Here is a 24,372-nt window from a genome sequence, read left to right as displayed (position 1 = left end):
CGTTCAGTGTCTTAAGTGTTACCAGTTTTGCTTGTGACAGTTATCGAGAGAACAGGCTGGCCCCAGTTAAGATAAAAAAAGTTAAAATTTGTGGCGTGGGGCTAACTCCGAAGACCTCAAGAAAAAAAAAAAAAAAAGAGCTGTTTGTGACGGTAATCCCTCACTTCCGGCCTCAACCGGGCGAGAAGCAACCTCAGCACGTGGGACCAAACGATTCCCAGGCCGCGCGTTCCTCCGGGCAACTGGCTGGTCGGCCCGGGCCGCGCAGGCGCCAAGGCCGAAGCGACTGGGGGCGGTCGGCCCCTGGTTTCCCTGGAGACGGGGCGGAAGCGGCCGGAAACTGCGTTGTCGTTGGCCGCGGCAGGATGGAGAAGCTGGGGGTGGAGCCGGAGGAGGAAGCCGGCCGCGACGAGGAAGAGGACGCGGCTAAGGCCATGGACCCGGCGGAGGCGGGGGAGGCAGGCTGCTCGCGCGATGCGCCGGTGCCTGAGGAGCCCGGCGGCGTCCCTTGGTGTAAATGAGAAGGGCGGGGCGGGCGGAGGCCAGGGGAGGCGGCGGCGGCCGTTGGGGCGCGACAGTCCCTGCCTCGCTCTGTTCCTTTCGTTTTCACGGCTTGGTAGAGCTGCCCTTCGTTACCTGCTGTTTGCAGCTAAGGACGGGGTCGGCGAATCAGTTTGTTATTCCAGGGTGCATTTGTGATCCCTCAAATAGCCGAAGAGGCGCCGGGGCTGAGTAAGGTTGCAGAAGTAGAGAACCTTGTCGCCCACTTGGCGGAGGTTGGGGCTGTAGCTTGGCTCGGCACCGAAAACGAGGCACATCTGCAGTGGCCATCTCTTCGAGGACCCACTTTCGGCCTCTGGAAATATAAGGGCTCTACCTTGTACTGCCCAACCCCAGGGCCTGAGGCCAAGGCTCTTCCTTGCCCCCTTCTGCGCCCCCGTTTGACTTTTAATTTTTGGAATTAATTTTAGACTCACAGAAGTTGCAGAAGCGGCTTTCCCTACTGTTAATATCTTATGTCACTTATGTTGCTATCTCATGTACATGTGTCAAAACTGAGAAGTGAACACTGGCATAATACTGTTAAGTACAAACGCTATACAGGGTTTGCCAGTTTTTTCCACTTAGTTTTCTGTTCCAGTATCCAGATCAGAATACCACATTGCACTTAGCCTGCCTCGTTTTTAATTGGTTAATAGCCGGAATCTCCTCTCTCATCCCCCTCCGCACTCCATGACCTGAGCTACTTCTTCAAATTCAAGAAATATTTACTCATTCTTTTAATTTAGCGAGTATTTATTGGTAGTCTGTTATATGCCAGGCCCTGTCCTAGATACTGGGGATTCAGCATTGAACTAGATAATCCTGCCCTCATATGGGTGCCAGATAAAGTCTACTGGAACCCATAGGTCTGGATTCTGCCCTTTTGTATTTAACGATTCTTTTTTTTTTTTTTTAAGAACATGCCACTTAGGATAATTTTTAAGTTGGTTGAAATCAGCATTAATTAAATCCCTTGCGGTTTAATCTAAACTTTATTATAAATTTCCAGGTGATAGGATTACCTCTTTCATCTTCCATTATCGATTTTTCCCCCTCAAAAGTTATTTCTAGCCTGAGAAAAATACAGTGCACAAAGAAATACTAAGTACACAGGACTGAAGACCCTCCTATAGATGGAGTTTCTCTCGTGTCGGTAATTTTTAGATGCTTTGACACATAAATCTAGGAAGAAACTTAAAATCATTCTTCATTCTTCCTTCTCAGTTACCATGTCTTAAGGGACTGCCAATTGCTCAGAGATGATAAGCAGCCTGAATATATTTTTCTATTTCTTTGCATATTGTGCATTGGTTCATGGTCAAGTGGTGCCAGAAGGAGGTTCTTCATCCAGAGTCATAGTGCATGTGGATCTGGATTGCTTTTATGCACAAGTAGAAATGATATCAAATCCGGAACTGAAGGGTAAACCTTTAGGTAATTCTGGACATTGATAATATTTTCATTTTGTATAAGAGTATTAACTATGTTGATTATATTCTGATTTATTAACCATATTAAAGATTTTGGAAGCAGTTCTTAAGGTACTTCATAGGCAGTAAACTTGGCTTCTCTAGTAGGTGTAAAATTTATAAGCCTCATTTAATAAATGATGAAAATGATGAATTTTACACAAGTAGTGTATGTAGCCAACTGAACACATAAACAGAAAGACCATAAGCTATTAGTCTTTTTCTCAATGGTTAAAATTAAAAAATGTCTTATTACATTCTAATGACATTTTCACCTATCCAACCACCTTTTGATTTTGACTCTTGAACTGTGTAACATGACAAAATAGTTGGATTTTGAACAGAACCCTAAATACTTGAGGCATATAGAGTGTAAATTTTTCCTAAAAATGCAGGTATCTTTTTAAATAAAAGGCAAAGAGGGATTTTATGTGGAGGGTTTACTTGTGTATGTTGGCTTGTTTTAGCATTTCTATTACATGTATGTCTTAAATTGGAAAAGTCATTTAAATTTCCTAAAATTTCTTTTATGCATGTAGTAAGAATTTATCTTTTAGTATAAGCGTAAAGAACAATTCTGGTTCACCAGCTGCTAACCTCTTGTGCCTAGGTTGTGTTTGATAAATCCCAATTCAACCTAGCCTACTTGATTTACTAAAGAAGAACAAAGGGATGACTAGTTTTTGGTGTACCAATATCAGTCTAGGATTTTTAATCCTGAGGGATTCATCATTCATTCTTAGGGTGTCAAAGAATTAGGATTGGGGGCTATAAAATTTTCTGCTAAAGTCATTTCTAATTAGTAGCAGTGTAACATAAGATGCTGTGTAGGTAATGCTTAATAAAATATAGTATAATTAAGACACAGGGATGAATGATTATCTGGAAGTGAGAAATGTGATGCTGAAAGTTTCTGGGAGAAATGGAAAGTAGTCTTTCAGTTATACTCAACAAATATGTGACTATTTAACTTGGGCTGGTAACATATAGTAGTAGTGAGTCCATATAATTTAATTCTGTATTAGGAGACTACTTTTTAAGTTAAGGAACTTACCAGTCTGATTTTTATATAGCTCACTGATGAATCTTAAATCACTACTTTTGACCCAGAGCTTCTATTGTGGAGTATATAATTGGATATGTCACAAATCTTTATATGAAATAATGTTTCTTTGCCTTGTTTATAATATCAAAGTTTTAGAAACAAATGTCTTACGTTGGTGGAGTGGACATAATCTTTTTTTTCTTCTACATGTTTGTGTTTTAATGAACACTACTTTTACAGTGGTAAACAAATGGTCAACTTGTGTAAAGAGAAAAGTAATTTCAGCAATCTTAAGCCACCACTAGTAAACGAGAATTTGTGTAGTCTGTAGATGGTCATAATTTAGTCATTTTTGATAAGGAGGGGTCCCATTAATGATGCCTCAGTGCCTTATCTTTTCTGCAAATTACTCTGGGGAACAGTTTAGTAATTGCAACATTTATTGGGAGGAGATCCTTCATGCTTGTTGTAGGTTGGCACTTATAATAGAGCATTGCTTTATAGTCATCGGAAAGTTTTTCTAGCAGAAACCAGTGATTAATTGTACTCAGTTATTTTCATCTGCTTTATTTTTTGGTGAAACATAGCCTAGACCTATATAAAGAGTTAATTCAGTATAAATTAATCTGGTTTCATATTGTCTGAAAAAAAATCCCTAGGAGGATTTTGTTTCTATCTTTTTGCTGAAGACTCCAGACAATATACTGATTTACTTTTAGTTTTTAAATGTTTATTTATTTCGAGAGAGAGAGAAGAGAGCAGGGTAGGTGCAGAGAGAGAGGGAGAGAGAATCCCAAGCAGGCTCTGTGCTTTTAGCACAGAGTCCAATGCGGGGCTTGATGTCACGATTCTTGAGATTATAACCTGAGCTGAAATCAAGACTCAGATGCTTAACTGACTGAGCCACCCAGGTGCCCTGAGAATATACTGATTTATGATATTTTTTGTTAATTTTATTTATAGAACCTTGGTGAATGGAGGCTATACTTAAAAAAAAATTTTTTTTTGACGTTTATTTATTTTTGAGACAGAGAGCATGAACAGGGGAGGCGCAGAGAGAGAGGGAGACACAGAATCTGAAACGGGCACCAGGCTCTGAGGTGTCAGCACAGAGCTGACGCGGGGCTCGAACTCACGGATCATGAGATCATGACCTGAGCTGAAGTCGGACACTTAACTGACTGAGCCACCCAGGCGCCCAAGGCTATACTTTTTAACTGAATAGCACTTTTTCATTTTAATCAGAATAGATTGCTTTACAATTTAAAATTATGGAATTAGTAAATAATATATTAAGATTTTCTTTAATCCTGTTCAGTTTTCTCATAAAATATTTACTTTTTATAGGGGTTCAACAGAAATATTTGGTGGTTACCTGCAACTATGAAGCTAGGAAACTTGGAATTAAGAAACTTATGACTGTCAGAGATGCAAAAGAAAAATGTCCACAGCTGGTATTAGTTAATGGAGAAGACTTGACACGTTACAGAGAGATGTCATATAAGGTTACAGGTACAGATTATGGGCAGTACACTTTCAGCATTAATTTGTATATGGGATGCCCGTTCACTATATGAATCTGTTAATACATAAAATGCCATAAATCACTTTCTTTTTTGCTAATAACTTTTATTTTGGCTCTTGCCTGCTTTAAAAAATATAGAAGAGGATGACTTTATGTTATGAGTAATCTTGACAGAAAATGTATAGTTGTAAGAAATTTGGAGTCTGTCGTGATTGGTGTTTATAAAAATGCAAGAAAAAATGTAAAGCAAAATTTGGAAATGAGAAAATGGAAAGATATACCAAAGAAAGTAAAATTTTTTTTAAGTTTTAATTAAATTATTTATTTTGAGAGAGAGAGAGAGAGAGCACGCGAGCAAGTGCACAAGCAAGGGAGGGGTAGAGAGAGACGGAATCCCAAGCAGGCTCTGTACCGTCAGTGCAGAGCCTGATGCGAGGCTTGAACTCACGATCAGTGAGATCATAACCTGAGCCAAGATTAAGAGTCAGATATTTAATCGACTGAGCCACCCAGGTGCCCCTCAAATATTTTTCATTTTAAATTTAAAACCAAGTTTAAATGAATTATGCATATGCTGTACTCTAATGTGCTAATAGTTGGGAGAGGCTTCTGAATGTTTGATTAACATAATTAAACACTGATTTGTTAAGAACTATTAGCAAAAATAATGGGTATCTTATTAATTTTTTCTTGGAATATATATATATATATATATATATACACTAAATACTACAATATAGGCAAATTCCTCCATACTAAGGTTTGGGTTTGAATCTTAGAGTTTTAGTAAATTGTAGGAACTGTGAAATATATTTGTACTGGCATATCGCAAATATATGGAATTTAAAAGTGTATAAGAACCAGCTGTTTATCTTTTCTGCTGTTGTTTTTGCTTGTTCTTAATTGTAGCAGTTTTCAGATGAATGTGTTAAGTATAATATCCAAAAGCCCTTACAAATATACAAGGAAAAGATACTTCAGAAAAATGGACGAAAGATACGAATAGGCAATTGACAAAAAGAACAAACCCAATGTCCACAATTATGTGAAAAAAGAATACTCAAATTCATTAGTGGCTCAGGAAATTTGAATTAGTAAGATTATTTTATGTCCATCATACTTGCAAAAAATAAAGAATGTGAGAAAAAGTAGAAACATAAAGTAGTACAGCTTTTAAAGAAGAAATACAGAAATGTTTTTTCAAATTAAAGATACTATGTTTTTTAACCCTGTGATATTACTTCTGGCAATTTATCCAATAGAAATAAAATCATGAGAACATATGTACAAAATATGGTAGCATGCTTTGTAATTGGTAAAAATATGGAACAAAAACAAATGCTCATCAGGATGAGAATGGCAATAGAAACTAAGACTTCTCTATGATGGAATATTATATAGTCATTAAAAAGAATGCATTGGTGGTATACTATTTGATTCCGAGAGATATTCCTTGTTGAGTAAAAGGTATGTGTGTCTATATATAAATAGGAAACGAGGGAAACAAGAGAATATATACTAGGTTTTTAACTTAGTTAACTTCTGGAGAGGAAGTGGCAGTGGTGAAATGGGAGAAAGGGGGAAGAAAGGATAGCTAAGCAGAAAAGACAAGACTGTACTCAGAAAATGTCACTTGTACATCTACGCAAAATTGTGTGTATATGAATATTAAGATAATTTTTAGTGTACACAGAAGAGGTTATGCCTTCAGTTGTGCCTCTTCATGTAACTCTTCCTCATTCTTTTCAATACCTGTGCAGTACTTCATTGTATTTTGTTCCGTACTTACTTAACCTGTCCTTTAGGGATATGAAGACAGTATGTCCCACTTTATTCTTATTGTCCTGTTATTAATAGCACCTCCTTTCATTCAAAAAATTTCTTATTTTGGAAGATAAAGTACATGGTTTCCTGATAGTGATAGATTATTAGGCTGTTAACTAACTTTCTGCTCTTCCTAATATATGCTTCAGGAGACATTTTCATATAGAAATTCTGTCATACTTTTATGGAGATACCCATAGCGTAAGTTCTTAGAGGTAAATTTCTAGATCAAAGGTAAGTTGCACTTAAAATTTGGAACACTGCTGAATGTTGCACTTGAGGTTTTCCTAGCACATTGCTAGTATACATGGATGTTACATATTCTCAAACTGTAAAGATTTTGCCTGATAGGTGAAAAAAATAGTCATTGTTTTGATTTGAATTTTTCTGTGACTAAGTTTGAACGTCTTTTCATATTTTGGTCATTTATACATATATTTTCTGTGAATAACCTATAGGGCCTGATTTTCATTTGGATTGCTCTTTTTCTTCTAATTGGCCTATATCATTTTTTGGAAGTTAAAGAAATTAGCTCTTTGATACCCATGTATTATAAATATATTTCCAATTTGCATTTTACCTTTTAAAATTTATTTATGGTGTCAGACTTATCGGTCTTTCCCTTATTACTTTTATGCCACTGTATTTTTCATCTTTTTCATAATTAAAATGTCATACTGGAAATTTAGTTGGTAAGTCTGACTTTTTATACTGATTCTTAATTTATCAAGTATCTTGAGAGAATTAGACATGCACTAACATTGGGGCACCTGGCTGGCTCAGTCAGTGGAGCAGGCGATCCTTGATCTCAGATTTGTGAGTTAAAACCCCATGTTGGGTGTAGAGATTACTTACAAGTAAGATCTTTTAAAAAAATGCATAACATAATAACAGATATTCTGGGGGCACCTGGGTGGCTCAGTTGGTTGCGCGTCCAACTCTTGATTTCAGCTCAGGTCACGATCTCATGATTCATGAGATCCATCCGCACCTCAGCTCTGTGCTGTCAGCATGGAGCCTACTTGGGATTCTGTCTCTCCTTCTCTCTGTCCCTTCCTTGTGTGTGCGCTCTCTGTCTCAAGATAAATAAACTTAAAAAAAAAATTCTAAGCATGATTTGTGCATTAATAAAAAGTAATTTTGTTAATTTTTCTCATAGTATTTTTTGAGTTGAAGTAGGAACATAGCTTAATAGTCCTATGCTGAATTTATCCCTGACCTATTTATAACGTATCTTATTGTTTCATATTTTTCTAAAATATGTATATTTTAAAACATATATATAAAATATGTTTTTGTCTAGATAGTTTTTTCTCTAATTACAAACTCCTGTCTTTGGCCTTACATGTTTAGTAAATGCATCTTATTTATGAAGTTGCCAGCAAAAAACTATTAACTTCAGAAATGGGATAAGTGATTTATCCCTGTGACCTAATAATAGAACCCATATAATCAATCAATTCAGTGATTCATCAGCTTTGTGCATGATCCTGTGTTTAATTTGCTTTTCTGCTTAGTATTTAAAACCTTGTCCTTTAGTTTTCTTATGTAGTATATATACTTTCGAAAAAATTGCAGAAATTGATGTATGAAATGCAAAAGAATCCTTTTATGTGATCAAAAACATTGTCAGTCTCAGGACAGATAAATAGTTTTCCCTAGGTAGAGTGGAAGTGATTTTTGATGGTCACTGGGTCACATTATCTTTATTAATTGTTTTCTCATGATATTATCAAGTCGGCATCAATAAAATAGAGGTATTTTTAGTATTTATGTAAAAAAGCGATCTGTCTGGAATGACATAGTACTTTTATTTCTGAGCTTTCATATTATAGGACTTTGAGAACCTATGCATTTAATTTTTTTTTTAATGTGTATTTATTTTTGAGAGCGAGAGAGCGAGCAGGGGAGTGGCAGAGAGAGAGGGAGACACAGAATCTGAAGCAGGCTCCAGGCTCTAAGCTGTCAGCACAGAGCCCACCGAGGGGCTCAAACTCATGAACTGTGAGATCATGACCTGAGCTGAATTTAGATGCTTAACTGATTGAGCCACCCGGGTGTCCTGCTTATGCATTTTTAAATAAGAAGAGGCTGGTAATTTGTATTCTGCCGTCCTACTGGTATCAGTAGAGATTCAGAGAGAAGTGAAAATTCTTCTCAGTGATTACAGAGCTATTAGTTTTAATCCTGAAAAGAATTAATTGTCCTTTTGAATTTATTTCACATCTTGGTTCACTTCAGTTTAGCAAGCATTTGACTTAAGGACAGGGTATTTGCTAGGTGGTGGACATTCAAATACATGTAAGTCATGGTCCATATCTACCCTTGAGGAAAAAGCTGGGGGATGACTGGTCAAAATATTACATTGTAGTATATTTTGAAAATTAAGTGACTTTTCTTTTTGATTCAGTAATAATTGGAAGTTTTAAATTTTGTCTTTTTAAAACTCTTGTGGAAAATATAGTGGAATATATTATTACTTGTTTCTGCTTTTCTAGGCTGACTGTAATTTATTCTTTTGACCCACTGTTTCAAGATCATAATGAACGATAAGCATTAATATTTAATGTACTACAGGTATAGAAATTTTAGGTATAGGAGATTGAGCTAAATCTAGTGCTGTGAGCATCTGCCCAGGGAATGTCATTTTGGACTTACTTTGTTGGAAAATATTGCCTTTACTCAAAATGTAGTACAGAAAAAACTCCCAGTTAACTGAGGACTTTTTAAAAGATATTGTGGAAGGGTGAAATCTTTAACATATCTGATGTATTTTTAAGCATAAAATAGTTACATCTATTTTAGTTATGGCCTTAGTTAACATCTGTGCACCACTATTATTTCAATTTAGAGTTGTTGGAAGAATTTAGTCCAGTTGTTGAGAGACTGGGATTTGATGAAAACTTTGTGGATCTAACAGAGATGGTTGAGAAGAGACGACAGCAGCTTCAAAGTGATCAACTTTCAGCACTGACTGTGTGCGGTCATGTATATAATGACCAATGTAAGTCAATTCTTTCTTTAGTGACTAAAAGTGCCTACATTTCTTAGTGTTCACTGAATTCACTGAGCTTAATGAATGGACTTTATCTTTCTGAAAATTTTATGTCTTTTGTTGGAGGTATAGCCAAATTTCAGTGGTCTGTCTAAAATGATTAAAATTAGGTGTTCCATGTTAAGAAGGCAGAAAATGAGATTTTGGTGATCTTGTAGCTCAGTGGTCCGTGCACTTTTCATTTCTCTGACACAGTTTGTGTGTTACTGTTTTTAAGAGCCATACCTTTTTCAGTTATAAGAACTGCCTTGATAGTATATTTTTTATTCTCCTAAAACTGTCTTTAAGCAAATTTTGAGGTAAACTAAATTTGTCTTTTTGCTTGTTCCTTCTATTCCCCCAGGCATCAAGACACTCATGTTGCTCTTTGACTTCCTGATTTAACCCCCATGGAAGCTTGTCCAGGCCTACCTGCCATCTTTTGCAAGCTCATATTCAGTCAGTTCGATAATCTTTGCCAGCTGTTAGCAAGAAAGCAGAATGGTCCGTCTCCTTCACATATTAAAGTGTGAATGACTGATGGTGTTTCCAGAGATATTTACATTTGAAAATAAGCTTCAATAAGCCCCAATGAATATTGTAACTCTGCTGGTGACTTCTGTATCATGCCACATGGAAGACACACTTCTCTGCATTTGTAGATTTGCCCTGACCTTCTTGCCCCTTTATCTCAGCATGTGTGTCCTCTTAGTCTAGTTCCCTGCCTCTCTGATAGTAAAGAAAAGGAGGTAGAGCTATAGTTCTCTTCTAGAAGAGAACACGAAGCTTTTCATGTGTCTTTTGTACCTGTGCTCTGTTGTCACTTATAAGGACTGAATAGAATAATTTTTAAAGTAAATTCAGTATTTGTTAGTACATATTACAGAGAGCTAGGCTTTATATCCTAAAAAGAAAATGTAATTCTTCATGAATCCTTCCTTTCAAGATTTTGTTAAAAAATTTTTTCTAACCTACAGAAAAGTTGACAGAATAGTACTGTGAGAACACGTATTATACCATTCCTTATAGGTACACTCAGTGCTGTTTTGCTACCTTTACTTTATCTTGCTCCCCCTTTATTGATTGATGGTTGATTGATGAGCCATTTAAAAGTAAATTGCAGGTGTCGTGACACTTCATCTGTAAATACTGCTGAGAATAAGGACTGTCTCATATAATTCTAATACCATTTTCACCCCCAAGAAAATTTGTTTCTGTATAATTTCCCTACACTTTTCATAAAAGATCTCTCAAACTATGTACAGATTCAGAATTGTTTTCAGTAGCACATCTAGTTACTGTGTGTAATGTTTTGATTTAGGTCTTTAAAGCTGTAATCTTAGCTCTCTTATTAATGTAATACTTTTACTTTTATGCTTGCTTACAGTTAAAAATGAGTAAAAGTTTTACTAATATCAGTAGGAATTTTTTTTTAATGTTTATTCATTTTTGAGAGAGAGAGTGTGAGCAGGGGAGGGGCAGAGAGAGAGAGGGAGACACAAAATCGGAAGCAGGCTCCAGGCTCTGAGCTGTCAGCACAGAGCCCGACACGGGGCTCGAACTCACAGACCGTGAGATCATGACCTGAGCTGAAGTCGATCGCTTAACTGACCGAGCCACCCAGGCACCCCTTAATGATTAACAGATTAAGAAACTTGATCTCTCATAGAAAATTCCTACTGATGGGGTGCCTGGGTGGCTCAGTCGGTTAAGCGTCTGACTTGGTTCAGGTCATGATCTCATGAGTTCAAGCCCTGCATCAGGCTCTCCGCTGTCAGCACAGAGCCCATTCATTTCCTCTGTCTCCCTCTCTCTCTGCCCTTTCTGCACTTTCTCTCTCTGTGTCTCAAAAATAAACAATTAAAAAAACATTTGTTAATCGTTAAGCACTTCCAAGATGCATTCACTATCGCAGTCACTTGGAATTCACTTCCGGTAGTTATTTACTTTACAGAATTCCTATGAAGAACAAAACAGATGAGTTAAATGGCCAGCAGTATGGTGGTGTTGTGGGGGAGGAGATTGGATGTAGGTTAAGCCCTGTGCCTTTTTAAAACTCATTTCTAAAGAAGAAAATTAAGATTTTTTTGTAGTGACTTGTAATGACATTGGCTGTTTTTATAGATGTAAACCTGCATGACATCTTGCACGTCAGACTCCTTGTTGGATCCCAGATTGCAGCAGAGATGCGGGAAGCCATGTATAATCAACTGGGTCTCACTGGCTGTGCTGGAGTGGCTTCTAATAAATTATTGGCAAAATTAGTTTCTGGTGTTTTTAAACCAAATCAACAAACAGTCTTACTACCTGAAAGTTCTCAAGTTCTCATTCAGAGCTTGAACCATGTAAAGGAAATGCCTGGTAAGACATACATATTTGAAAAGTATACATTAATTGCATTTCTTTAATTTTCAAAATTGTAGATACATGTAATTAATTCTTAGAGCCTGTATCCTTGGCTCTTGGAGGAAACCCAAAACCCTAATGTTCTTTGGAGGGAATCTGGATTAGGAAATCTAGGAAAGTGCTTTTCTAGTTTCACCTACTTTTATTTTAGTATAGTTTGAATATGATCATGAAAGTTACAACCTGGAAACGTGGTCCTTTATTTCCAGTCCCTGCTTCATATTCTTATACTGTACACTGCATTTGGAGAGGGGCATTGGTCTTTTACTAACTCTGCTTTGGGATTATATAGAAAATATTAGGGCTACAAGGGACCTTGCAAAGCATTTAGGCCAAGTTCTTGTTTTAAAAAACTTTTTTTTTTTTTTTAACATTTATTTATTGTTGAGACACAGCAACAGACAGAGCATGAGCAGGGGAGGGGCAGAGAGAGAGGGAGACACAGAATCCGAGGCAGGCTCCAGGCTCCAAGCCGTCAGCACAGAGCCCGACGCAGGGCTCGAACCCACTAACCGTGAGATCATGACCTGAGCCGAAGTCGGACGATCAACTGAGCCACCCAGGCGCCCCTACCAAGTTCTTATTTTAAAGATGAAGAAACTAATTTTCTTGAGGCGGTTAGTGACGTATTCAGGGCATGGGGCAAATTTCTGTCTTTGAAGATCAAATACTTATGTTTTTATAGACCATTAATAAGGGATGTGTTAAACTTCATTTCTATGGCATTGCTGGGGAATAAGATGTTATAATAGAATTCTGCGGAAATGAATTTTTAGGACAACTGAACCTTCAGATGTCATAACTTCCTATTTTTAATCCATGTATGTATGATTACAAATGTTTTTGTTCATTCATATAGCTTGCAGTTTTCTGAGTCTGCAACAGTTAACTATGTCAGGTTGTAATAAATTAAGGACTATACTGATACAGTCATAAATAACGTTATTAGTTGGCTTTATTTTTTGAGTTCTTGGATTTGTTTCTTTTTTTACAGGCTTTCTCTTCCTTATTGCCAAATTGCCAGCCCTCTTTTATTTCAGCTGTGAACATATCTGTTACTCCACTTAAAAATTTTTTTTTTAACGTTTTTATTTATTTTTGAGACAGAGAGAGACAGAGCATGAACGGGGGAGGGGCAGAGAGAGAGGGAGACACAAAATCGGAAGCAGGCTCCAGGCTCCGAGCCATCAGCCCAGAGCCCAACGCGGGGCTCGAACTCACGGACTGTGAGATCGTGACCTGAGCTGAAGTCGGACGCTTAACCGACTGAGCCACCCAGGTGCCCTCCTGTTACTCCACTTTAATAATTTCCCCTCCATACCAGTTGGCTTTGATTTACTTCTTTTACTGTGCAGGGAAATCAGAAGACTGTAGAATTAATTTTTTCTTTTTTTTAATTGAGAGAGGGGTACTTGGATGGCTAAGTCGGTTAAGCGTCTGAATTTCAGCTCAGGTCATGATCTCGCAGTTTGTGGGATAGACCCTACTTCGGACTTCCAGCTGACAGCTCTCTCCCTCTCTCCTTCTGTCTCTGCCCTTCCCCCACTTACACTCTCTCTGGCATGCTGTCCTTCCCCCCCCCCCCCCCCCCAATAAATAAATAAATATTTTAAAAAAGAGAAATAAAGGGGCACTAAATAACCTGAGCATCTCAGGTAAGGTGATAAACTATGACTGTTAGTGCAACAACTTTTGCTAGGAGTTTTGCCAATGAGTAGATTTTTTTGTTTATTTGCTTTATGGCTCTTGTATTTGGGCAAGTAAATATTGGCAGATACGACTTGTGGATAAATGTGTGATATATGCAGGAGTCAGATTAGCTAGTAAGCACATGCTAATTAATTTTATTTAGTGACAGTCTTTCTTTGCATAAATAATAACCATGACTCTTGAATACTTCCAAAATGTTATATAACAGGTGGTAAATACTTCATTTTATCAAGACAGCATTTCTTGGTTATCTCCATATTCATTATGTTGTACTAGGGTTGTTAGGTTTTGGAAGTGGTTCATTTAAGAGACCCTGAATAGAAGAAGGACAGCCTAGTTTTCAATAAAATTTAATCCTAGAACAATATTCATTATGGTATTGAAAGATGTGTTTGATGGTATTGAAAGATGTGTATTATATATACTTGAATTAGCTTTATTTTAAGGAGAAAAGCTACTATAACACTGTGTATTTCTTTTTTGCCTAGGTATTGGCTATAAAACTACCAAACGTCTTGAAGCTCTGGGTATCAGAAGTGTGCATGATCTCCAAACCTTTTCATCCAAAATACTAGAAAAGGAATTAGGAATTTCAGTTGCACAGCGTATTCAGAAGCTCAGTTTTGGAGAGGATAACTCTCCTGTGACACCCTCAGGACCACCTCAGGTATGTGATAATGATATTTATTGTAATTGTTGGCACATTATTTGAGATAAAGATTTCTGGTTTTAGTACTATGTTCTTACTATTCTAATTTGCTTACTAGGTTGAGTACATGATCACTTTCCTATGAGAAGTCTAATTTATTAGATTAGTAAATATTTTTAAATTGAATCTAAGAATTAGTATTTCAGCCTCAAGTTAGCTACCTTGATTAAATGCCACTTAATTTTTAACAGACTTTATTGTATACATTAGCTAAAATATTTCAATTTTTAAGAAATCTTGTTTTCTGAGTAGTCTAATGATTTAAGAAATATAGAGACAGGTATAATCACCCAGTTAACATTGATTGATTTTTTTTTTCCTATGTGACAGGCACTTTACTAAGTGCTTTACATACCTTAGCCCATTTAATCTTTACAACAAAGCTTTGAGGTAGGTAGTACTATTATTTGTTCATACCTTTTCCCTCTCTCTCATTCTTTTTTTTTTTTTTTTTTAATTTTTTTTTAACGTTTATTTATTTTTGAGACAGAGAGAGACAGAGCATGAACAGGGGAGGGTCAGAGAGAGGGAGACACAGAATCTGAAACAGGCTCCAGGCTCTGAGCTGTCAGCCCAGAGCCCGACGCGGGGCTCGAACTCACGGACCGCGAGATCATGACCTGAGCTGAAGTCGGCCGCTTAACCGACTGAGCCACCCAGGCGCCCCATCTCATTCTTTTTTTAAGATGAGGATACTGGGGGCGCCTGGGTAGCTCAGTCAGTTAGGTGTTCAACTTCGGCCCAGGTCGTGATCTCACGGTTAGTGAGTTCAAGCCCTGAGTCGGACTCTGTGCTGGCAGCTCAGAGCCTGGAGCCTGCTTTGGATTTGTGTCTCCTTCCCTCTCTGCCCTTTCCCCGCTTGCACTGTCTCTCTCTGAAAAATAATTACTCAGTAAATTATTACTAAATAATTACAATTATCTCTCAAAAATAAACATTACAAAAAAATTGGTAAGGATGATGTACTTTAGAAAGGTTAAGTAACATGTCCAAGGTTAAACTCAAATTCAAGTGGTAGGAGATTAAGGGCTTTACTGTAATCATAATCATAGAATAAAGGTTGGAGTTGGTACTAGAGCTTTTTGTGGTTGTTTATCATGAGAGAGAGGGAGAGAGAGCATGCATGCGTGCGCACACACACGTACACACGCATGAGCAGGGGAGGGGAGATGGAGAATCCCGAGCAGGCTCTGTGCTGTCAGTGCAGAGCCCGAATCGGCTCAAATTCATGAACCGTGAGATCATGACATGCGTCGAAATCAAGAGTCGGACGCTTAACCAAGTGAGCCTCCCAGGCGCCCCAGGTAGTAGAGCTTTATAATTTTCTTGACTTCCAGTGAGCTTTCTAGTGGAGTACAGTAGCTTGCAGATAAAAAGAGCTCATACAGAAGCAAACTAAATGGCTCAAACTGAGCACCAGAGGTAAATTAGTAAAGAATGTACTGAATATTTGGCATCCACGCTCATAACTGGACTTGCTTATTTGGGTTTATAATAATCCCTATTTGTGCTTCTTTGGTAGTCCTTTAGTGAAGAGGATTCATTTAAAAAATGTTCATCGGAAGCTGAAGCTAAAAATAAGATTGAAGAACTACTTGCCAGTCTTTTGAACAGGTGATTTTCCATTTTGCCATATCATCCTATATATTCTGTGTAAAGTATATAGAAAGTATACTTGATGTTCTTAGAATTTATAGAGTAACTAGAGACCGAACAGTATAAAGAGTGATCATTTATCATTGAATTTCTCTACATTATAAACTGTTGCAAATATAGGGACATACACTCTCAACTAAATTTAATCCGTTTACATTAGTTTTAATTTTAGTAACATTGTGATTATCCTTTGGATCTTAAGCTGCTCATGGTTATCTAAGAGGGTTTTATGGATATCTAGAATCTCTACACCTACAAATTTGTGATGATTGAGGTTAGGAAATTATTCAGACGAACAGTGATGGAGAGAGTAGAAGAACGCTTCTATCTCCTTTGCCTCAGACTGTGTGAAAGAAAATGGAGTCAGACAAAGGAATAGCTAAGTGGGGCTATGCGTGAGCAGGGAGAGTGAGGGCGGTGTGTGCGGGGCACTGGTCTGGAAGGACATGAAAGTGTCAGCTGGGGGATTAGGAGTGTACGAATAGCATAGCATAAATGGAACAAGATGTTGAGTTTCTGATGCTCCTTTCCTATCATATATCTATTTCTCAGTATTCCATACAAGAGTATGATCTCTTTGCCTCCCATTTCTTTGATTTCTCAAAGTAAGGTGTTAGGGGTCTAGCACTTTTGGGTATCTGTGCTTCTGTAATGACTGTAACTATGACTAGAGAGAAAGGTTTTAGATGACTGTAAGTGTCAGTAAACTGATGAGGGAAAATTTCCTACAGCTTTGCTGTCACCTGCTGTGTGGTTCTCATGTCTTGAGCAGAGCCAGAGCGCATGGTTTGCCGCCTGGGCTGTGGCTGGCTGAATGACCCAGCTCCGGTGATATAACTCAGGCTGGGCCTGTGAGTATGCTGCTGAAACTGGGTCATCCACTTTGCTTCAGCTAAACGGAGGACTGCTGTGAAATGCCGGGCCATTGGCAAGAGTTCTGCAGGTAGAGAAGCCACAGAAATTTTACAGCCCAGAAGAATCAGCCCAGAAATGAGACTAGATGCTTTAAACCTGTAATTACCACCTATGGGTGGCTCAGCCGATTAAATGTCTTACTTTTGATTTTGACTCTGGTTATGATCTTACCGTTGTGAGATTGAGCCCTGCATTGGGTTCAGTGTAGAGTGCAAAGCCTGCTTGGGATCCTCTCTCTCTCTCCCTGCCCCGCCCCCCCCCATGTTTTCTCCCTGTCTCTTTCAAAATAACATAAACTTAAAAAAAAAATTACTGTGAATTACTGAGAAACTGTGAACCGTTTCTCCTTATCTCTGCTTGCCACTCCCTCTACACCATGGCCCCTTATTTCAGTGACTGAGATATAATACCATCTATGTGACGGGCAAAAAAATAATTGTGTTTGTGTGAATGTGTTTTTTTTCTAGAAGAGTATATGATAACTAATGGTATAGCTATGTAAGAGGTGTAAAATCATAGATTTTTTTTATAACTTTTTTTAATGTTTATTTTTGAGAGAGAGAGAGAGAGAGCAAGCTCGAGCACACGCAAGTGGGGAAGAGGCAGAGAGTGAGGGAGACACAGAATCCAAAGCACGCTCCAGGTGCCGAGCTGTCAGCACACATCCCGACTTGGGACTTGAACTCACTAACCGTGGGATCATGACCTGAGCAAAAGTCAGATACTCAACCAACTCAACCACCCAGATGCCTCTAAAATCACGTAATTTTTAACCCATCCTCTGGGCACTAGTTTAAGCTTGCTTAGAATATGACCTTTTCTTAATATGTCTTAATTAGTTATAGGAACCAAGTCAGACTCTTTGAATAATGACTTAGTAGAAGACACTTAACTGGAAGGTATTTAAACTAGTAATGTGTTTACAGGAACCATTTAAGATATCTTATTATTTTAGTAAGGCAACAATCAAGTCTTGCGAAAGAAAAATAAGAGAAAAAATTATTTTTTACAAAAATCCAAATTTTCTAGTTCAGAATTCAATTTGAGTATGTTTAACAATGTACAATATTTGTATTTTGTGTTTCTGATTTTTAATACATTGCCATACATATAAAAAGGAAAATATTATTTTTTAATGACATTTATTCTAGTAATTAGATTTTCTGCTTTTTAAGTGAATTTTGTATCTCATTAAAACTTTTCAACACTAAAACCAAGACCATTTGAATGAAACACTTTTTAAGATGCATGTACGTGTACTTATTTTCTTAAATGTGGCATATAATTGGTCTTTCAAGTTATTACTCTAATTTGCCATATAATGGTGGTATTACTGTCTCCTTGGATCTTTTCAGGGAGTGCTTTTTGACAAAATTATCTCATTAAAATTTTTTTCTTTTTGTAATCCTTTTTTCCTGTGTAAAAAATCTGTCATTTTTCATGTATTTGCCTCTGTCAGTGAATGATTCTCTTAGTTTCTTAAATTTCCTGCTGATTTTAATATATTGCTTTTAGTTATGTTTGGATTTGAATTATAAAATGGCTTGTTATAATTACGTAATTGTATCTTATTTCTGTTCTTTTCTGATTGCCCTCAATTCTGAGTGAGGCCTGAGAGCCTTAACATTTAAGATTTCAGAGCTTTGGTGCATATTGGTGACTATTCAGACACTTGTATTGCTTCCTGCCTAGTTATCAACTATGTTTATAATTGTAACGGTGATACCCTTAGGTTCAAAAAAAAGAAAAACTTTAAGTAATACTTTTCTGATTCCTTGTTTCCACTTTCTCTTTACTTTTAGAGTATGCCAAGATGGAAGGAAGCCACATACAATAAGATTAATAATCCGTCGGTATTCACCTGAGAATCACTGTAGCCGTGAGAGTCGTCAGTGCCCTATTCCATCGCATGTAATTCAGAAGTTAGGGACAGGTTTGGGATATTTTTCTAATAATTTAATTGGCAGATTGAACTCTTAAAAGAACAAAAACAAAAACTTTGAATTAGCAATATGGCCTAAAGATGGAGAGTCTTCACAGGGAGTTAGTTAGCTATTAAATACCTTCATTATATCAGGAATTTTCACAGAACGACTTTGTTGTTTGTTGTTTTTTAATAGATAATAAAAATAAAGCTGCAGTTAACAGTGTTCCCCAAGTACAGAGAAAACAAAACTATGATAATGTGTTACATGATTCAAGATAACTTCTTTATAGGCATTAAGGTCGTTTCCATTTTTTGGCTATTATGAAAAATGGTTCTATGAACATTTGCATGCAATTCATTGGGCAGATATATGTTTTTGTTTATCTTGGGTAGATTACAGAGAGTGGAACTGCTAGGTTGTATGTTAAGTTGAACTTTTAAGAAACTGCCAAACAGTTTTCTGAAGTGAGTATAAACATTTGTATTCTAACCAAGAATGCATGAAGGTTCTAGGCTTTCATATTCTCTTCACATTTAGTATTGTCAGTTTCTTTTTTTTTTTCTTTCTGTTTAATTTCTTTAATGTTTCCAATACTAATATTTTTTCCAAAAAGTAGAGGAAACATCTCCAGGTATTTATCTAGCATTTATAATTTTCATACAGAAATGGTATATGGCATAGTGCCATAGTTTTAACATTAAAAAATAATTATTTTAAATTATATTAAATTATAAAAGTATTCACATACATAATCATTATAAAAATTCAGAGTTTTACAAACTAAAATAAGAGAAAAAAGTAATTTTTTCAATTTAAATCAAAAGTCTTAATTTTTTAGGACGTTTACTTCATCATTCATTTATACTAGTTGCTTTGGTATACTTTTAGGTTGGATAAGATATATCTTCTCTTTGTTATAGGGTATCTATTCCGTTATTTTAGGTACACTTTCTTGAGCAGAATATATGTATAATGATATAATGATTATGTATATATAATGATATACAAATTATAGCTTTTTGCGTGTTAATATAAGTTGGTGTATTTTACTATAGTCATTCTTGTTGCCTTGTAGTAGTATTTCATTGTGTTTTGGGTTTTTTTTTTTTTTTTTCTTTTATGGATAATGCTTTTGGTGGTCTATGTAAAAATTCTTTGCCTAACCCAAAAGTCACAGATATTTCCTCCTGTGTTTTCTTTTAGAAATGTATAGTTTTGGGGTGCCTAGGTGGCTCAGTCTATTAAGCATCCGACTCTTGATTTTGGGTCAGGTCATGAACTCATGGTTTGTGAGATTGAGCCCACCTCAGGCTCTGTGCTGACAGTGCAGAACCTGCTTGGTTTTCTCTCTTCCTTTCTCTCTGCCTGCTCGTGCATGCTCTCTCTCTCAAAATAAGTAAACATTTAAAAACATTAAAAAAAAAAAAGAAATGTATAGTTTTAGGGGCACCTGGGTGGCTCAGTTGGTTGAGTGTCTAACTCTTGATTTCAGCTCAGGTCATGATCTCACAGTTGTGAAACTGAGCCCTGCGTCAGGCTCAGCATGAAATTCAGAGCCTGCTTGGGATTCTCTCTCACTCCCTCTTTCTTTGCCACTCCCCTGCTTGTGCTCTCTCTCAAAATAAATAAATAAACTTTAAAAAAAAAAAAAAAAGGGCACCTGGGTGGCTCAGTCAGTTAAACGTCTGACTCTTGGTTTTGGCACAGGTCATGATCTCACAGTTCGTGAGTTTGAGCTCCACGTTGTGTTCTGTGCTGACAGCTGGGAGCCTGCTTGGAATTCTCTCTGCCCCTCCCTCCCTCCCTCTCTCTCTCTCTGTCTCTCAAATAAACATTTCAAAAAATTTAAAAAAAATTTATAGTTTTAAGCTTTACACTTAGATCCACTTTGAGTAAATATTTATGTATGGTGTAAGAATCTTAGTTCATTCTTTTGTATATGGATATCCAGTTGTTCCAACAGAATTTGTTAAATAGACTCCTCTTTCTCTCTTGAATTGTCATGGCACCTTTGTTAAAAACTAACTGACAACAGAAGTGTTTCTTTCTTTATATGCTTAGTCCATTGATTTATATGGTTATCCTTCTACCAGTGCTACCCTGATAGTTTGTTGTAAGTTTTGAAATTAAGTAGTGTAAGTTCTCCAGCTTTGTTCTTTTTTGAAATTCTTTTGGCTATACATGATCCTGGGCTTTTGTTTGTGGGAAGATTTTAAAATAGGAATTTGATTTGTGTATTTGTTTTAAGTTTATTCAAATTTTGTATTTATTTTGAGTCAGTTTTAGTAATTTTTAATCTTACAGGAATGTATCCATTTCATCCAAGTTGTCTAATTTGTTGGCATGAAGTTGTCAGTATTCTTTTATTATCCTTCTAATTTTTGTAGGATCTATAGTGATGTCTCCTCTTTCATTCCTGATTTTGGTGATTCACGTATTCTCTTTTTTTCTTTATCATTCTAGCAAAGGTTTATCTGAGTGAGGCCTTATTCAGGTTTTATTTGTCTTTTCTAAGATCCAACTTTTGGTATCATTGATTTCTGTGTTGTTTTTCTACTTTCTATTTCATGTATTTTTGCCCTGTCTTTGTTATTGCCTTCTTTTTTCTTGCTTTAAGTTTAATTTGCCTTTTCCCCTCTGGTTTCTTAAGATGGAAGCTTACATTATTTATTTTATACAGCTTTATTTTCTAATAATTCAAGTTTAAAATTATACATTTCCTTTTAGTAGTGCTTTAGCTTCATTCCATAATTTTTGTTGTATTTCCTTTTCATTAAGGTCAAAATTACTTCTAATATCCTTGTGATTTCTTCTTTGACCCCAATCTTGTTTAGAAATTTGTTTAATTTCCAAGTATTTGATGGTTTCCCAAATTTCATTCTGTTGTTGATTTCTACTTTAATTTCATATTGATCAGAGAACATATTTTGAGTATTTTCAGTCTGTTCAGATTTATTGAGTCTAATTTTATTGCCTAGCATATGGTCTGTCCTGGAAAATGCACCATTTATGTTTGAAATGAAGAGTTGAGCAACACTATCAAACCATTCTCTGTAACTAAAATGTATGGAAAACTCTACCAACGCAGCATTTTTGAATGACAATTTGTCCGGATATATAATTCTTGACAGTTTTTCCTTCCATACTGTGAATATACTATTCTCTTGTCTTCTGGTTTCCATTATTTATGGTGAGAAAAGAGTTTTCTATTAATAGTGTTATCAGTCTCCTTCCAATCAAGAGAGAAAAACCACACAAAAATTTGCATAGAGAAAGTTTCACAAAATTATTAAACCATGATGGGGAGTGACTCTAAAGGTATAAAGAGAACTCTTTTTTTGTTTGTTTTTTAATGTTTGTTTATTTATTGTAAGAAGGAGAGAGAGAGTGTACACATCGGGGAGGGGCAGAGAGAGAGGGAGGGAGAGAATCCCAAGCAGGCTCTGCACTGTCCTTTAAGAGGTACCCAAGGACTGAGGAAAAGTACTCAGGGAAGGACAAACTTGGAAAGGAGAGTCCCCCTACCCCTCAAGGAGAAGGTGTGGTTGCAGAACATTGGATGGTAGAGAAATCCTTTGAATTCCCTGGCCCAGAGCTGGTCCATAGTTACTGGGTGAGGAGAAAACCATCCTCTGATCTGTGGATAGCTGGTGGGCACACAGAAGGAGTTGGGATGGTGGGAGCTTGCTTACTGGTGAGGCAGTGCATGAGTTGGAGTGTGCAGTGTTCATGTTGGGAGGGCTTCTGTTACCAACCTTTTAGGATGCAGGCAAGCTGAGGCTAGTGGCTACTTGTGCTGAAGCAATCTGTATTCTGCTAGTGCAAAGGTGGAAGGGATGGTGCCTGCATAGGAAGAGCTGGAGGAAGCAACCACCTAAGTCAAGGCAGTTAGGTGAGTGTGCAGAATGAGTTGGGGCACTTCCTGGTAGGTATGGTGTTTGAGTTGGTAGTGCCATGGTACATAGTCACTAAGCTCAGACTTGGGCTCAAGGTTGCTTAGGGACTGGGCATTCCACATGTGTGTGATATGGCAAGCACTGTTAGATGTGCCCACATGTACTACCAACAAACCAAGTAATGAATGGAAGCAAGAAAAATTAAATGGCAATACATCCAGGAAGAGAAGCTGCCTTTCTCCTTTAGTGGTCTTCTGGTGTTCTCTAATGACAAAACTTAGTATCCTATTCAATGTAGAAAATTTTAAAGAGTCTAAGCATTATCAGAGCAGGTACTGAAGGGTGAATTTGGAGCTGAGTTGTACTGCACTATAACAACAATTGTATTGTTATTCTCCTTCATGTGATGGGTCATTTGTCTCTTTGTTTTTCAGCAGTTTGACCATGATGTGTCTAAAAGTATGGAATCTTTGTGTTTTTCTTACTTGGGATTTATTGAGCTTCTTGATTCTGTAGATGAATTTTTTAATGAAATTTGCAGAATTTTAGGCTCTTATTTCTTCAAAAACTCTTTCTTGCCCTTTTTTCCCTCTCATCTCCTCTGCGATTCTCATTGTGAATATGTTGATATGCTTGATAGTGTCCTACAGATATGTGCAATTCTGTTCATTTTTTCTTCAGTCTTTTTTCTCTCCTTTTTCAGATTGGATTTCTTTTTTTTTTTTTTTTAAGATTTTTATTTTTTGAAGTAATTTCTATACCCAATGTGGGGCTCAAACTTAGAACCCTAAAGTCAAGAGTCTCATGCTCTACTGAGGCAGCCAGGTACCCCAAGATTGGATAATTTCTATTGAGTTGCCTTCAAGTTCTCTTGATTCAGCTATCCAAACCACTGTTGCCCATCTAGTGATTTTATTTGTTTTGATTACTGTAATTTTAACTCTGGATTTGCTATTCGCTTTATTTGTGTGTTTGATTCTGTTTCCTTATGAGATTCTCCTTTCTTGGTAGTCTATCATATTTTACTTTAATTCCTTAAAATAGATTTCTTTAATTCTTTGAACATGTCCATGGTAGCAGCTTTGAGGTCTGCTAAATCCAACTCAAAGTCAATTTCTATCGACTGCTTTTTCCTCCTGACTAGATCACACTCCTGTTTCTTTATGTATTATAATATTTTGTTTGAAAAATGGACATTTCAGATAATGGGTTTTAGCAACTCTAGATTTGGATTTTTTTTCCTGTGGGCTCCCTGCCCCCCCCCCCCCCCCCCCCCCCCCCGCCTTTTTGTTTTCTAACTTGTCTGAACTTAAGCCACAGAATCTACCTCCCCTGTGATTTGTAGCCTCTGATTTCTCTGCTTAGCTTTCTTTTTCTTTTTTAATTTAAATTAAAAAAATTTATTTTGGCTTCTAGGCTACCCCTGTGTCTACATAGTTTAGTAGTTAGCCAACGACTGGTCAAAGCTTTTGCCTGAATGCTAGAGCCTGAAAGGCTTCTACCTTCTGTCAGTAGATAAGTGCATGGGTTGGAGAGCACTTTACAAAATTAAGCCATTTTCAGGGTGCTGGGGGTGCTCAGTTGTTTGAACATCTGACTTGATTTCAGCATAGGTCGTGATCCCAGGGTCATAGGATGGAGCTCTGCGCTGAGCATGGAACCTGTTTGGGATTCTCTCTCTCTCCCTCTCTCTCTCCCCCCCCCCCCCCCCC

General features: G+C 37.0%; 1 protein-coding gene across 2 annotated transcripts in view; it reads left to right on the top strand.

The window, feature by feature from the left end:
• Positions 1-246: 246 nt before the first annotated feature.
• Positions 247-24,372, top strand: part of POLI (DNA polymerase iota) — a 30,614-nt gene continuing 6,488 nt past the window's right edge. Inside the window, exons 1-8 of one of the 2 annotated variants that reach the window (XM_049619989.1) lie at positions 247-513; positions 1,867-1,977; positions 4,405-4,569; positions 9,258-9,410; positions 11,565-11,801; positions 14,045-14,223; positions 15,788-15,879; positions 18,639-18,769. In XM_049619989.1, the coding sequence (XP_049475946.1) occupies positions 366-513; positions 1,867-1,977; positions 4,405-4,569; positions 9,258-9,410; positions 11,565-11,801; positions 14,045-14,223; positions 15,788-15,879; positions 18,639-18,769 (1,216 nt within the window). In that variant the 5' untranslated portion in view covers positions 247-365. Of the gene's footprint in view, positions 514-1,767; positions 1,978-4,404; positions 4,570-9,257; positions 9,411-11,564; positions 11,802-14,044; positions 14,224-15,787; positions 15,880-18,638; positions 18,770-24,372 lie in introns of both variants that reach the window. The other variant, XM_049619990.1, reaches the window with a different exon arrangement.

Source organism: Panthera uncia (genome assembly GCF_023721935.1).
Source record: "Panthera uncia isolate 11264 chromosome D3 unlocalized genomic scaffold, Puncia_PCG_1.0 HiC_scaffold_8, whole genome shotgun sequence".
Taxonomy (NCBI): domain Eukaryota; kingdom Metazoa; phylum Chordata; class Mammalia; order Carnivora; family Felidae; genus Panthera; species Panthera uncia.
Note: the sequence above shows the minus strand (reverse complement) of the source record. Positions and strands in the feature narration are given on the sequence as shown.